This window comes from Bubalus bubalis, chromosome 17, assembly GCF_019923935.1.
Source record: "Bubalus bubalis isolate 160015118507 breed Murrah chromosome 17, NDDB_SH_1, whole genome shotgun sequence".
NCBI lineage: Eukaryota > Metazoa > Chordata > Mammalia > Artiodactyla > Bovidae > Bubalus > Bubalus bubalis.
The window spans coordinates 3,207,751-3,224,687 of NC_059173.1; the positions used below are offsets into that span (position 1 = coordinate 3,207,751).

The 16,937-nt window shown below is 50.1% G+C and overlaps 1 protein-coding gene across 2 annotated transcripts in view; it reads right to left on the reverse strand.

Annotated features, from left to right (window-relative positions):
• Nucleotides 1-14,718, reverse strand: part of OSBP2 (oxysterol binding protein 2) — a 124,812-nt gene extending 110,094 nt beyond the window's left edge. For both annotated transcript variants that reach the window (XM_006069794.4, XM_044929935.2), the window contains exon 1: nt 14,019-14,718. In XM_006069794.4, the coding sequence (XP_006069856.4) occupies nt 14,019-14,674 (656 nt within the window). In that variant the 5' untranslated portion in view covers nt 14,675-14,718. The remainder of the gene's footprint in view (nt 1-14,018) is intronic.
• Between the last annotated feature and the right edge of the window lie 2,219 nt (nt 14,719-16,937).

Consider the following 16,937-nt stretch of genomic DNA (forward strand, 5'->3'; position numbering starts at 1 on the left):
CAGCCTCTGTGGGCAACCTCAGGGTCTGCTCCTGATCTCCACCTGCCTCCTCTTAGGCTACTGCAAACACTCTGTGTGAGTAGAGGGCTCTGCAGCTGGTCATAGCGGTCTCGAGAATGGAGATGCGACCAAAGAGGTCCATCTTCCTGGACTTCGCTTCCCACGGTCCCTGGGGACAGAGCCACAGCTGGATCATGAGGATGACAGGCTGGCACGTTCGGTGAGTGACCGCGTTTTCCAAAAGGGTTTGGTTTCCACCTTCACATATGTGGTCAAGTGATCTTCGACAGGGGTGCCGAGACCACTCAATGGGGAAAGGACAGTTCTCGTCAACAAATTTGCTGTCATGTGCAGGCTCAGTCGTGTCCACCTCTGTGTGACCCCACGGACTGTAGCCCGCCAGGCTCCTCTGTCCATGGGATTCTCCAGGTGAGAATACTGGAGTGGGTTGCCATTTCCTCCTCCAGGAGATCTTTCCAACCTAGGGATCGAGCCTGCATCTCCTGCAGCTCCTGCCTTGCAGGGTGGATTCATTACCAGCACGCCACCTGGGAAGCCCGCTTCAACTAACGGTGCTGGAAAAACTGGATACTGTATCCACACGCAAATAAGTGAAATTGGACCCTTAACTTACACCATACACAAAAATGAACTCAAACTGGTTTAAGGATCTAAGACAACTCTGGGTCCAGTGATCAAAGCAGTGCTGCTGAAAACGCAGTCTCCAGATCAGGTCTGGTCCATGCCTGTCTGCCCCGCTCTCTTGGGATGTTCCCTCTGAGGGAAGCCACCCCGAGGGAAGCAGCCTGTCTGCTCTGAAGCCACTGTGCTGCAGCCCAAACCAGCCGTGTGGACAGAGCACAAGGAGGAGCTCTGAGACCCTTGGATTGAGAGAGAGGCTCGGCCAGCCTCTAGATGCTCCAGAACCTGCCATCCCAACCCCAGCCACCAGCTGACTGTGGCCCCACTCGAGGGCCCGAGCCAGAACTGTCCAACCAAGCCCTTTATGAATTCCCACCCAACAGAAAACTGTGGGCAATAATAAAAGCATTGTTGTTGTTTTAAGCCTCAGAGTTCCGTGGCAGTGGGATAACGGGTAAGCCTAGTGCACGTGGGCAGCTGACCTTGCCAACAGTTTCAGTGTTTAGCAAAGACCTGATGACAAACGATCCTGATTAAAAAAAGGCAGGGGGGGGGCCTGCTGTGGGGTCTCAGGCAGGGACTGACCCTGAAGACGGGCGAGGCAGGGTATCTCCTGAATGAAGGGAACTGGTGGGAACCGAGAGGGGACAAAGGACCCCGACCATCTCTTCATGGGGGAGGCTGCCCACCCGCAGGTCTCCCAAGTGGGGCCCAGAAGTATCTACACCAGGGGAATCTGGAGGGACGGCTTGTTTGGGTGGGGGACACAGCTTCTAACACTAAGAGGACAGGCTCCGGTGGTGGCATTCCAGAAAGTGTGGGGTTCAGATCTTAGCTCAGCCACCCACCAAGCGACACCAACGCAGTGCAACAAAGCCTGGCTTTGTCAGTTGTTAGCAGGACACAGGACAACCTTTCCCCCCGGGTTTGTCATCAAATGGGCTGACACGTGCATAAGCACTGTACACGCCGCCAGTGACAGCCGCTCAGGCGTGCCCAACTCTCTGCGACCCCACGGACTATACAGTCCATGGAATTCTCCAGGCCAAAATACTGGAGTGGGTAGCCTTTCCCTTCTCCAGGGGATCTTCCCAACCCAGGGATCGAACCTAGGTCTCCCACGTTGCAGGCAGATTCTTTACCAGCTGAGCCACAGGGAAGCCCTATACACCACTAGTCACTGTTCAAATACAGTCATTAGTGGAATCTAAGATAGAACTGGGTAAAAATACAGGGTACTGTCTCCATCACAATTTTTGTGTCATGTGTTGAAGATTTCCTTGATGACTCAAAAACCTGAAATACAGCTAGAACAGCCTCTGCCCAGCTCACGAAGACATCGGGCAAACAGAACATTGAGGTTTGTACCTCTGCCTCCGTTCCTTTTAAAGATTCCTGCAAGTCAAAGCAGGCTGGTGTCGAGGCCGTTTCCTGTTTTCACATGACTCATCCCAGCACCTGCCAGCCTCCCCGTTGGAGTATAGTCAGAAATGGCTGACTCCAGGGCTGAGCCAAGACAAGTGCAAGAAGAGCCTGGAACATCTTTCCAAGCCAGACACAGGACGCTATCAGCACCATCAGGGTCCTTTCCAGAGGACTCCGGAACCAACCAAAGAGGCTGCACTAGGCAAAGAGAAGGCCGGATGAGATGAGTATCAGTAAGGACTACGCGGCAGCAGGTGGACACGGCATTTAGTCTGCCTTTCCTGTGTGAACTGTATCCTTGAGTAACCCAAGTAGATGAGGGTAAATTTCTCTTTATAGAAGCATTCCTGCGAATAAGTGAGGAAGAATGATAGAATTAGGCTAATCTAAGACTGACTGCTACCACCCGCTAACGTCAAAGACCAAGAAGTCACCAGACATCACGAGCTCCTGATGAACACGTCACCACCTGATCAAGTTTCCAGCTCCATCCGCCAAGCTAGAGAACCACAGAGGACACAGGAACATGTTAACCTACACCAAGAGGAGGCAACCAGCAAAACTAGAGAGACATCCTTTTTTTCTAACTTTTAAGAAATTGATTAATATATTTGGCAGCATCAGGTCTTAGTTACAGCGCTCTGGATACTCGCTGTGGCGTGCAGGGTTCTCTCTAGTTCTGGTGAGCGGGCCTCAGAGCACATGGGCTCAGTTTCCCAGTGGCTTGTGGGATCTTAGTTCCCCGAACAGGGATCAAACCCACATCCCCTGCATTGGAAGGCAGATTCTTAACCACTGGACCACCAGGGAAGTCCCACAGACATTCTATAGGCAGACCTTATTTAGGTCCCGATACAAACAAATGTATCAAAAAAACACTTAGGAAAAAAACTTTATGGCATTTGAGACCACTGAAACTTTGAACACTGACTTGATATTTGATGATAATAAGGAATTATTGCTAATTTTAATTGTAACAATGGTGCTGTGGATATGTTTTTTAAAAATCCTTATCCCTTAAAGATACTTAAATATTTACAGGTGATGTATGATATTTGAAGTTCACTTCAAAATGATGTGGGATAAGGGCACTCAGATGAAATAAGATTGGCCGGGAAGTTAATAATTGTTGAAACTAGAGAAATGGGTGAATGCAGGTCCATTTTACTCTTGTCTACTCTTACAGATGTTTTAAATTCTCTATAACAAAGAGTTTTAAATGTAAATGAATACAATGAGCTCTCAAATTCATCACATATCCTTGTCTTAGGATAAGCCTCTGAATAGGAGCTGAGAAGCTGGGCCATATGTAGCTTCTGTGAAAAAAAAAATATATATATATTTTTCACTGGCATTTGGGAATCTACAAGACACTATGCCCAGCACCCCAGCAGACACCATAGAGAGAAGACACAGCCCCATGCTCTGGCGGGGAGGAGACGGGCCAACAGCCAGCTAACAGGAGTACACAGCCAAATGATACCACACAAAAGGGCCGTCAGAGGAACAATAGTTCTGCCAGCCCCACTCATCGCAGGGGGATCCAGGCAGGTTCAGGCTGCGATGACCTGGAATTCGGCTGCCTGGCTAGGCTACCTGCAGCAGTGGGGAGGGTTGCTCTTGCTGGGAGGTGGTAGGTACAGGGATCTGAAGGGAAGAGTGAAAGGCATGTGGCTGGCAGAAGGAGAATAAGGTCGGCTGGGCAGAAGAAGACTTGAAGACAGAGGAAGGAGGGTGGAGGGAGCTGACTGGGAAGGGCAGTGAGCGCTGAGTCCAGGGAAGCCACAAACTGTAAGTTATATTTAGGGAGACAACACCTACTGCCGCTTCAGAGGACAACACAGCCCGGCTCCGAGCCAGCTCAGCAAGGCCATCTGCCCTCTTTTTGGTTTAGGCAATGGCCCAGCAACGCAGATCAAAAGGTGTGCATCAAGGTCATTAAACTGGCATCCGACGCACAGAGCTGTGGCTGAACATGTGACAAGTGGCCAAGAGGGGTGAAGCTAAGTGATCGGAACTCTGAGAACTTTTAAAAGCGGAAACACGAGGGAAAAGAGTCGCTCGTAAAAGAAGAAAAGCACACAGTGCCCAGCGTGACCCTGAGACTCGCTGACAGTTTGCTTTGTGTGTGCAATTACCAAGGGAACCTCTTAAAGCCACATCCGTGTGGGGACACCTGGTGTGTGACTCAACACACATTAAGCTGCCAATATCAATTTTAGTTCAGGGCATCGCTCATCATCTCCTCTCCGCATGTCACCATCCAGAGTCATTGTCCAGGAAACAGGCCCATTTCCTCCATATTTTGTTCCCTCCTGGGATAAACAGATATTGATCTTGGTTTAAGGAACCTCACATCCTTTTCACAAGCCTGTCTTTCTTTATTGACATCTTTTGCCAACTGCATCCCAGAAGACTACAGGAGGTGTGAAAACCACAGGCTTGAGTAGCCAGCCCCCTGGGAAGCCCCACAGCACTTTGTCTGAACCCGCTGGCCTCTCACTGACTGGCCAGGACGGATGCAGAGGCTGGCCAGGAACTTAATTACTGCTGAAACTGGAGACTGGGCCCCTCCTCCTCCACCCAGTGGTTCCACGATGCACGCGTGCTTGTCTCCCACGCTGCCTGTACATTGTCGGCCCTCAGTAAGTGATACAACCAAAGCTGCGGTATGTTCGCTGTCACCATGTTCCAGGTTGTGTGCTGGCTCTGATCTTGGATTAACAGACCCTCCCTGAAGAAGGTACAAGGCTTTGCAGCAGCTGAAGAACTCACACCAGACATCTCACCAAAGGTGTAAAAGGGAAGGTCCTGTAGAGGAAGGAGGTCCATGTGGCGAGTGTATCCTCGTCCTGGGCAAACCCAAGTCAGGCAAACCCAAGCCTGACAAATCCAAGAAGGGCCTTGGGGAAGGTCTAGTCAGAAAAGTGCCTGAGATGAGACGTCCCTGGTTGTCCAGTGGTTAGAATGCTGTGCTCCCAGTGCAGGGAGCCCAGGTTCGATCCCTGGTTGGGGAACTAAGATCCCACATGACACACGCAGCCTCCCCTGCCAAAAGATTTTTTTAATTAAAAAAAAAAAGGAAGATGCCAGACTTGGCCACAGTGTCCCTTTGGCACAAAGCTGTCTGCAGAGGTGCCCACACAGCAACTCTATAAACTCCCAAAGGAGAAAGATGTGGTCCTTAGGTCGGTCTGGGGCCATTATGGATATTTCAAATGTGAGAAACCCACAGTAGGTGACTGCTAACACAGGGGATGGGACTGTTGAAAGAGATTCCTGGAGAGGACAGGGAAATATAGGGCCCTTGGGGCGGGCAGGTGGCGCCACACCAGGGCCCCCGTCCAGGGCAGAAGCTAGAGGCTGGGACACCAGCTCAGCAGAAGGCAGACCTGAGCCACGACGCGGCACCAGCGATGGGGAGGAGGGGTGGACGCGGGGAAGGAGACAGGCAGGGCTTGGCTGTTCCATCTGATGTAGGGTGAGGGCGGCAGGAAGCAGCATGACTCGGGTTTCCAGCTATTCAAAGAAAGGAAGGTCAGGAGGAGGAGCGGGTTGTGTGGGGAAATTATAATTTGTGTGACTACACCTCACTAAAAGATGCCTTCTCCTTGCAAGGAAAGCTATGACAAACCTAGACAACATATTAAAAAGCAGACATCACTTTGCCCACAAAGGTCTGTATGGTCAAAGCTATGGCTTTTCCCATAGTCATGTACGGATGTCAGTGTCAGACCGTAAAGAAGGCTGAGCATCAAATAATTGATGCTTTCAAATTGTGGTGCTGGAGAAGACTCTTGAGAGTCCCATGGACTGCAAGGAGATCAAACCAGTCAATCCTAAAGGAAATCATCCCTGAATATTCATTTGAAGGACTGTAACTGAAGCTGAAAATCCAGCTGAAGCTGGCTACCTGATATGAAGAGCCGACCCGCTAGAAAAGATCCTGGTGCTAGGAAAGTTGAAGGCAACAAGGGAAGGGAGCAGGAGAGGATGAGATGGTTAGACAGCATCACCAACTCAATGGACATGAGTCTGTGCAAACTCAGGGAGACAGTGGAGGACAGAGGAGCCTGGTGTGCTGAAGTCCATAGGGTCCCAACGTGTAGGACATGACTTAGCAACTGAACAAGACCTTGCTAAGAACACTGACGTGCCGTGTCTCCTCCAAAACATACTGCCAGTCCTCTTGGAGGCTCTTTGCAACACCTTCGTGCTAAACATTAAAGAAATGTGTACACATTTTCAACCCGTGCATTCCTTCCCAGCTTCCTTATGGTCTCATAATATAAAATACTGGATGATATTTCAAATTAAAGCTGAATCCAATATAATAAAGCCACCTTCTGGGGTGGATAACCCAGTGGCTTAACCTGAAGACTTGTACTTTCAACTTCATGTTTTCAGGGACATTTTGCAACTGGATGGTCTTTTCTAGCTCCATCCTTTAAGCATCACCTAAACTGACATCATGGAGAAGGGAATGGCAACCCACTCCAGTATTCTTGCCTGGAGAATCCCATGGACAGGGGAGCCTAGCAGGCTACAGTCCATGGGTCACAAGAGTCGGACACAACTTGGTGACTAAACCACCACCAAACTGACATCAAAAAGACTGTCTCAGGGGATTAAGATAAGACTACGCTTTCACTGTGCAGTCACATATAAGACTCTGCTTTCTTTGATGAGGACAAGAGTTCAATCCCTGATGGGGAACTAAGAGCCCACAAAACTTGCAGCGCTGCAAAAAAAAAAAAAAAAAAAAGGAGTCATAGCCACAAAAATGAATGGGCATGACTGTGTCCCAATAAAACTTTATTTTAAAAAAATACTAGGCCTCCCTGATGGCTCAGTGGTAAAGAATCTGCCTGCCAATGCAAGAGACAGGGGTTAGATCCTTGATGCCAGAAGATCCCACACGTTGGCAGGTAACTAAGCCTGTGCACCACAACCACTGAGCCTGTGCCCTAGAGCCCATGCTCTGCAACAAGAGAAGTCTCCGCAATGCGAGCTGCGCGTCGCAGCTGCAGAGCAGCACCCGCTTACCACAAGGGCAGAAAAAGCGCAGGCAGCAACAAAGGCCCAGCACAGCCAAAAAATAAACGATAAAATTATATACACTGAGAAAAAAGCACTGTCTCCAGGAGAGCTTGCCTCTGAGATTTGGCCTCACCGGAGGAGTACTCAATCCATCCTACAGGCAAAAACGTCTTGGCCTCCACCCTAAAGTGGGCCCGATTCACCATGTGTTCAGTGGGCTTCCTCAGCTGGAGGACTTTGAAAACTTACTTTCAATTGACTGGAGCCTTCTTTCTTATAGACCCAGACTAATTTCCTTGGTCCCTTTCTCGATAACTGGCTTCGCTATTCCTACCCACAGATTAGCCTGAACAATAATAAATTAAAACCTTTTGGGTGGACTTCCCTGGTGGTCCTGTGGTTAAGAACTGGCCTTGCGATGCAGGGAATGCGGGATCAATCCCTGGTTGAGCAACCAAGTCCACTCACCACAATGGCTGAGTCCACGTGCTCTGGAGACCATGTGCTACAACCAGGAAGTCTGTGCACCAGTGAAAAATCCCACACGATGCAACGAAGATCCTGAATGCCACAACCAAGACCCGATGCAGCCAAACAAATATTTTTTTAAAGTTTTCATTTCATGATTTGCTTGAAATCATTTCCTGGGAAGCAAATGTCATTTCTAATGTTACCGAGCAGGCAACCTGTACAGAACAAAACAGACTTTTGTTTAATCAAATCAACTGTGTCATTAACGTGGATAAAGCTTATGTGTCAAACACTCTCACCATAAGGACTTGTTGAGGCTAATACTTTTTTTTAAAAGATTTCTTTTTTTTTCCATTTATTTTTTTAAATTTATTTTAATTGGAGCCCAATTACTTTACAATATTGTGGTGGGTTTTGCCATACATTGACATGAATCAGCCATGGGTGTACATGTGTTCCCCATCCTGACCCTCCCTTCCACCTCCCTCCCCATCCCATCCCTCAGGGTCATCCCAATGCACCAGCCTCGAGCACCCTGTCTCATGCATCGAACCTGGACTGGTGATCTGTTTCACATATGATAATATACATGTTTCAATGCTATCCTCTCAAATCATCCCACCCTCGCCTTCTCCCAGAGTCCAAAAGTCTGTTCTTTACATCTGCTGTCTCGCATATAGGATCATCGTTACCATCTTTCTAAATTCCATATATATGAGTTAATATACTATATTGGTGTTTTTCTTTCTGACTTACTTAGCTCTGTATAATAGGCTCCAGTTTCATCCACCTCATTAGAACTGATTCAAATGTATTCTTTTTAATGGCTGAGTAATAGTCCATTGTGTATATGTACCACAGCTTTCTTAACCATTCGTCTGCTGATGGACAACTAGGTTGCTTCCATGTCCTGGCTATTATAAACAGTGCTGCGATGAACATTGGGGTACACGTGTCTCTTTCAATTCTGGTTTCCTTGGTGTGTATGCCCAACAGTGGGATTGCGGGGTTGTATGGCAGTTCTATTTCCAATTTTTTAAGGAATCTCCACACCGTTCTCCATAGTGGCTGTACTAGTTTGCACTCCCACCAACAGTGTAAGAGGGTTCCTTTTTCTTCTCACCCTCTCCAGCATTTATTGTTTGTAGACTTTCTGATGGCAGCCATTCTGACCGGTGTGAGATGGTACCTCACTGTGGTTTTGATTCGCATTTCTCTGATAATGAGTGATATTGAGCATCTTTTCGTGTGTTTGTTAAGGGCTAATGAGTTGGACTGTGAAGAAAGCTGAGTGCCGAAGAATTGATGCTTTTGAACTGTGGTGTTGGAGAAGACTCTTGAGAGTCCCTTGGACTTCAAGGAGATCCAACCAGTCCATTCTAAAGGAGATCAGCCCTGGGTGTTCTTTGGAAGGAATGATGCTAAGGCTGAAACTCCAGTACTTTGGCCACCTCATGCGAAGAGTTGATTCATTGGAAAAGACTCTGATGCTGGGAGGGATTGGGGGCACGAGGAGAAGGGGACGACAGAGGATGAGATGGTTGGATGGCATCACTGACTCAACGGACGTGAGTTTGAGTGAACTCCAGGAGATGGTGATGGACAGGGAGGCCTGGCGTGCTGCGATTCATGGGGTTGCAAAGAGTTGGACACAACTGAGTGACTGAACTGAAGTGAATACCTTTGAAGAATGAAAGTTGCTCAGTCGAGTCCGACTCTTTACGAGCCGAATCTATACAGTCCAAGGAATTCTCCAGACCAGAATACTGGAGTGGGTAGCTGTTCCCTTCTCCAGGGGATCTTCCCAACCTGGGGATCAAACCCAGGTCTCCCGCATTGCGTGCAGATTCTTTACCAGCTGAGCCACCAGGGAAGCCCATACCTTTGAAAATTCTGCATTATTATTATGAATTCTTCCCTAATTTCAGGTAGTTACACATTCCCTGTGAGATGAGAACTTGGGATGAAAGTTTTTAAATGGGAACTAACAACCAAAAAAGAGCACAAAACCATATTTCCGTTATTGGTATTCAAATAGTCAAACAGATATGTGATTAAGTGTGCCGGGCAATAGAATAACCTTGCCTCCTGTATTTATATTCCTAACACATTGTTGGAAAGAAGTAAAAACCTGCCAACAATTACCCAGACCTCCCAGAAATGCTTTCAGTATGTGACAATATTTACAAAGAGTGTCTTGTTATTCCTGATAATACGAATGTTACTAAGCCCAGCTGTTGGCACTGTGTACTTTCTCCCTTGGAACAAACTTGACTTTGAGTGAGCTTTTCCAGCAGAATCTAGGACAGAAACACTCGAGGAAGCCACACTTAATGGAGAAGTTCTAATCCAACCCCCACCCCGCCCCCGATTTTCTATCAAAGTAAAAATAACGGGGACTGAAATGCAGGTCAAGACTATGATGCAATACTCATTTAATTGGCAAAGTCAACGCTGACAATACCAAGAGCTGCAAAGGACAGAGATCAGAGATCCACAAAAAGCTCTTATTTGTTCCCAGTGGGACTATAAACTGGCACAACTGCTCTGGAAAAGAGCTCGGCGTTCACAATCTCCACAACCCAGTGATCTCACCTGCAAGGACTCCCGCATGCATTCAAGTGTTTCTGTAATCACCCATCAAGAGGAGCAGGGCTTCCCAGGTGGCTCAGTGGTAAAGAATCCACCTCTAATGCAGGAGACACAAGAGATGTGGGAGCCCACTCCAGTATTCTTGCCTGGGAAATTCCACAGACAGAGGAGCCTGGCAGGCTACCATCCATGGGGCTGCAGACAGTCAGATGCTACTGAGCAGGCACACGCTAACAAGAGGAACACACACAGGTAAAAGGTATACTTTCAACCTGGGCTGTCATAGAGCACCCAAAACTAGTCCCCCCAAATCATCTGTTGTACAAGATCCCTTTTCACACAGTTAAAAATGGTTGAGGGACTTCCCTGCTGCTCCAGCAGCTAAGACTCCATGCTCCCAATTGCAGGGGGCCCGGATTTGATCCCTGGTCAAGGAACTAGATCCCACATGCTGAAATTAATACCTTTTGCAACCAAATACATAAATATTTTAAAATAAAATAAAACAAGATTTTTTTAAATAAAATTAAAGTGGTTGAAATGAAAAACTTTTTTTTTTTTAATTGCATATAGATGTGCGAGTGCTTAGTCAGTCAGTCATGTCCAGCTCTTTGCAACCCCACGGACTGCAGCCCACCAGGCTCCTCTGTCCATGGGATTTTCCCAGGCAAGAATACTGGAGTGGGTTGCCATTTCCTTCTCCAGCATATAGATGAGATAAAACTAAATTAAAAAAAAGAAAATGGATGTTGATCAGGCTTTGCAATGATAGTTATCCTGGAGAGAGGCAGGCTGGAGCATAGGATCAGGTAAGGAACACAAGAAATGTCCAAACCAGGCTTTGCTCAGTTTCAAAACAAACAAACAAACAAAATTTACAGTTTTTCCAAAAGGGAAGCTACCAAGAGAAGAGGCTCCAGTTCCTTCCCCAGCAGCCATGTCACCCAGCACTAACGCTGACTCTACCAGGCCCCTAAGGAAAGATCATGAAAGAAATGGTAACTTTGGGGATTTCCCTGGTGGTCCAGTGTCTAGGACTCCATGCTCCCAGTGCAGGGGGCCTGGGTTCAAACCCTGGTCAGGGAACTTAGATCCCACATGCTGCAACTAAAGATTCTGTGTGCCACATTTAAAAAGAAAGAAAGGAGATCATGAAAAAAGAGTTCTCTTAATCTGTGTGCAACTCACAAGCACCAGAATTTGCCTCTATTCCAGCCACACACACTTAAAGAGCCAAGGACCTGGGTGCAGACGGAGGCCTGGATAACCCACCCTGAGCTGTCAAGACTGTGAGCAGCAGGCCTGGAGGCTGCTCAGCCCTTGAGCCCAGCAGGCAGGACGGCCAGGCCTGGTCTGGAAGGCAGGATTCAGACCACAAGCAGGGACAGCAGAGTGGTGTCAACACCTGAGGCCTTGGGAGGCCTGAGGAGAAGCAGACCAAAGCATCTTCCAGAAGGCAGAACTGGAGTGCAGGGGAGAAGTGAGGCATGATTCCACTGGAGAAGGGCCTTTTCTGCACTCGGAGACTAACTCAGCTTCTGTGGCACTGGAGACACCACCTTCAGGCTGGGCACCTCGGCATACACCACCCGTGAAGCTCACTATTCAGCCTCAATTTCCCTTCCTGTAAAATGGGACTGAGAACATCTTCGTGGTGGCCTCACATGGGGCTAAAGGAGGGAGAAAGCTGTATAAACGTCAGGGATCATTCATCCCACCCAAGCGACTGGAGCAACAACTTGGCCCACCTTGAAATCTAGAAACGTCCACGAATCAAACTACAGAGCTGGACTGTGCAAACACACACACAAGAAAACTTGTTCCCACCCCTTCCTCTCCCCTAAACCAGTATTTGTCCCCACAATCTAATCAGCAAACAAGGAGAATTTTTCTTCACGACCCAGAGAATCTAGACATTTCAAGTTACCTTGAAAGGCCAACTGTCTATACATAGTTATTCATATCCAAAAAAAAGGGACATTTTTGTTCTACTGATTAAAGCAAAACAAAAACACATGAGGTCAGGTTTTCCACTACAACTAGGGCTTCCTGCCACGATGGGACCCTAGACTCATAAACATTACATTGACCCCGACTACTGACTCTTGGTAGTACCTGGGAAGATACAAATAACTCAGAAATGCTGAACTCAAGTTTGAACTGGCATCAGTCCTCACATCTGGGACAGGCACAGACTTTGGAGCGCAAAGGGCCCAGGTCAGACTCTCTCTCCACTGCCTACCTGGTCCGGTGGCTCTGGACAAGACACGTCCCTCTGGTAAACCTCAGGACTCCTCATCTGTACAAGAAGACAATCCCGGAACCCACCTCACAGTGTGATTTCGGGGATGAAATAAATGAACATTTATTCATGTGTGGCCCACAGTCGACATGTCCTATGCGTTACGTCCCTTGCCTGTAAGAAGACAGGGCGACACTTCTTTATAGCAAATCACTGATGGCCTCTGTCACTGCATGCGCACGTGACTGTTTACACGCCAGACAGGGTAGGGAAATGGGATAAAAACATCATTTGGAAAAGGATCTCATTTTGCTCAGTCGCCTAGCTCTGAGAACACCCTGTCCTGTGATGTGTACGGTGCAGCCGAGAGGGCCGAGGGGTACCACACCACCACAAGAGACGGTCGCGTGAGAAACAGGTCAGCTTTCCCCCCTGCCGGGAATTAAAGACAGTGATTCGATCCCCACTTTGAGGGGGAACCATCGCTTAAGGTCAGTCCCAAATAATCAAGGGCGTCACAGATTCAACTATCCTCTAGAAATCGTGTTCCAAAAAGGCTAGGAAGGACCACATGAATGCTCCAGTGGGTAACCTGAAGAGACTGCCCAGCTGAGTAAAGTGAGCAGAGTGACCTGAGTTTCAGAAAGGCAGGGCTCTCCTGTTTGCAGTGACAATGGAGCCGCGCTTCTTAGACTGTGGTCCTGAGCAACATCACCTGGGAACTTGTTAGAAAAGCTAACTCTTGGGGCCCCTCCTAGACGCCCTGCAGCAGAACCTCAGCAGGATGGCAGAGCAATGTTTCAACAAGCCCTTCAGCGAATCCCAATGCTTGCTCAGGTTTGAGAATCTATTATGGTAAAGAGTGATCTACGATCTCCAAGTTTAAACCACCTGTCCCCAGGAAACATACCAAGGCAGCCTTCAGGATCTTTCCCCCTTTCAATCCGTTTCAGTGGAATACAGTGTTAGGTATCCCACCACTAGACTTCAATTTTGAGCCCCATGCTGCTTCAGGAATAAGAAAGGCCACGGTGGGACACTTCCTGATTCTCTATTGAATGTCAAGATGGGCTCCTGAAGTGTCTGAGGAGGCTGAGTCTGCTGTGCCCCCAGGCCAAGGTCGGCAAATAGCAGACTCTAGGGAAAGGGGGAAGCAGTCTGACTCACTGAGGAGGGAGCAGGAGCCTTTCCCACATGCGGGTCCTAAGGGCTGAACAAGGTTACTGCCCCCTCAGCTCCTAATACAGTAATTTTAGCTCAACTAGAAAGCTCTCGTTTCAAGGATGTGGGGGGGTTCCGACTCTGGATAGCGGCCCCAGGTCCCACAGCCACCAGGGCCAGAGGGGTCCCGAGGCCCCAGATCACTCCCTCACTCCAACCTCCCTGCTCACTCGCCAGACCCAAGCTTTCCAAAGGTTGTTGTGTCCACAGGGGACTCCCCTGCCAGCGTTGAAGGTTGGCCAGAGGCATTATTTCTCCTGCTAGAGTGCCTGTTCCCAAACATCCTGGGCCAGTGGTCACACCCTCCAACCCTGGATGCCCTCCGTCACCATAATGGCAGCATCTCCACCCTTCAAACTCAGCCCCTACCCTGACACCTCCATACCTGTAGTAGGACAGGAGGCCATTGCTGAGCACGAACCAGCGGCGCTGGTAGCCCTTCAGGTAGTTGGTCCACTTGAGAAGCCAGCCCTTGAAGTTGTCCAGAGGAAGTGAGACCATGGGGACAACGCCCGGCGAGCTGCTCCGGGGCACTGCCATCCCAAGGTGTGTCTTCACCTGCCCCGGGCGCGGGTCCTTTGATGCCGGCAACAACCCTGACTCGGGTTTGATCAGGGGCACGCTCCCCACTGCTGGCCCCAGCGCCGGCACCTGCTCAAAGGGGGCCTTGGTGGGGGGCCCAGGCCCCGGGTTTGAGCCCCACTCTTCCCGGGGCCCTGACCCGGTCCCCAGCGCCGGCAACAGTTCCAGTTCCTGTCTGAACCCTGGCCTGGGCTCAGACATCTTCTTGGGCTCAGGCTCCGATCCTGGCGCCCGCTCAGAAACTGGTTCCGACACCTGTTCTGACACCAGCTCCCGCTGAGGCTGGGGCACCGGCTGAAGCTGAGGCTTGGACTCCGGTCCGGAGCCGGGCGTGGGAGCGTTCATGCTCGGCGCCGCCGTGTGGCAGGACAGGCAGGGGACAACCGTGAAGAGCGACGACAGCCCGCGGGAGCGGCCGCCGCAGCCGCCGCCTCGGCACAGAGCGGCCGCTTTCCCCATGGAGCCCGCCGACCCGAGCGCGGCCGAGCCGGGGGGAGGGGGGACGCGGGAGGCGGAGGCCTGGGGCGGGGCCGGGGGCGCCGTCACGAGCGCGCGGCGGGGGCGCGCGCGGGTCCCTCCGCGGCCCGTGCGCCCCGCGGCGCCCGCACCAGCGCTCGTGGTCCTCGCGGCGCGCAGCCGGCTGGACTTGAACCCCCGTCCTTTCCTTGAGTCGCCAGCTCCCGGCTCCCGGACTGGTCCTCGGAAGGCGCTCAGGAAACACTTGTGGGACGAGAGCTCGGGGACCGGGCGACACAGAAGAGCCGGCGCGCTTCGGATCACCAACCCTGCCTGTGCCCCAACCCGTGCCAGGCGCTAGGGGAACAATGATGAATGCGGAGCCCGCCGGCTCCCATCGCAGCTCTGTCCGCGGCCCCGCACCGGCTCTCCCCGCCTCCGACCCGGGGTGGGGTCGGGGACGGGGCGGGGGTTCGCTCCACAAAACCCAGAAAATGCGCCCACAGCACAGGGGCCCAGCCGGATGACGCTAAAAGCTGAGGAGGACGCCCACCGCGCACCGCCCCCGCCCCCTGTGGCAGCTGTTACCTGTCTAGGGGTCCCTCTCCCTGCGACCAGGCTCGGGGCCGGAGCCACCGCGCCCCCACCTACTGGGCCAGCTAGCCTGTACTTCATCCAGGGCACTTCGCTGCAAGTGGCAACAAAATTCAGACTCTATAAAGGAACAGAGAGAGTTTAGTGGGCCAAGCGGTGTAGTACAAGGATCACCTCCAAAAGAGAAGTTCCGAACTCGGAGCTCCTGGACACCCCTGGGGAATTTTGGCTGGCCTCTGTGAAGCTTAGCCTGTGGAGTTTAACGTGTCTGTGCATTTTTCTAGAGAGGTCCCTAGTTTTCATGGGCTTCCCAAAGGAGTCTGTGATCCCAGAAAGATTAAGCACAACTGATTTTAAAGTATCTATCCCAAAGGGAAGGTCATGGTTGCCACAAACAAGGGGAAACACAGCTTGAAAGGTTGGGTACTGCGCTTCCATATTCCTCCAGACCCGACTTGTGTGTAGGCTCCCCTCTGCTGGTCCTTACCCGCCCCTCACTCACTGTCCATTTCTGGTCTTGTGAACCACCTGTGCAGGGACCAGCCCCCTACTCAAAGTGATGGCGGCAGCTGAGCAGACTGGAAGGTCCTAGAAACAGAGGCTGCAGATACGCACCCAAGCAGAAGTCCTACCATCTGGTGACTCTGAGACCCCTTCCTGGGGCACCTGCCCCTGAATGATTGATGGCCTTGCCTGAAGGTTTTTGTGAGTTCTAGGGTGGAGAAACCTACCCATCTTGGTATATCCCGCAAACACTAAGATGGGCCTCAAACTTCAATGTGCTGAGTCAAAGAAAAGTGATTGCCTCTTGGGGACAGCGGGTAGAGGGGAAGTGTGCAAGAAGGGAAGGCAGTGGGGGGCTCTCTCTGCATTTATCCCATTTTGAACCTCTTGAATATTTTAACCAAGTGTCTGTTTCACCTGTTCAAAAATAATGTTTCAAATCTCTCCAGGGAAGCTTACTATAAATTCAGTTTTCCATCCCCATCTCCCTGGGACTCCGAGTCAGTAGGTCTGAGGTGGAATTCAGGAGCATGAATTTTAGTTTTTAGTTATTTATGCAGGATCACCATGCAGCATGCAGGATCTTAGGACCCCAACCAGGGATTGAACTCTTGCCCCTGGCAGTGGAAGTGGGAGTCTTACACTGGACCACCAGGGAAGTGCCTGGGAGCACCTATTTTAATGAGTTCCCCAGGGGTTTCTGAGTGGGTGTATCTTGGACCACATTTGTTTTAAAGGTTGTTGTTGTTGTTTTTAATGTGGCCCATTTTTAAAGTCTTCATTGAATTTGTTACAATATTGCTTCTGTTTCATGTTTTGGGTTTTTTTGACCACCAGGCATATGGGCTCTTAGCTGACCAAATCCACACCTCTTGCATTGGAAGGGGAAGTCTTAGCCACTGGACCATCAGGGAAGTTCCCATCATGGACCACATCTTGATGGGCAGTGGTGTGGAGGGAAAATCTTGGGCTTTGGGAGTCAGAGCCACTAAAGAAATCCCAGCCCAACGACTCTCATAGCTGTGGGACCTTCAGCCACTTCACTGAGCTTCCTCTTACTCATCGGTGAAATGAAAATGAGGAAAATAATCTCTACCTCACAGGTTGACAGTAATAGAATCATGTATGTAAAGCTCATTTAACATAGTAAGTGCTCAGTAAATATTCT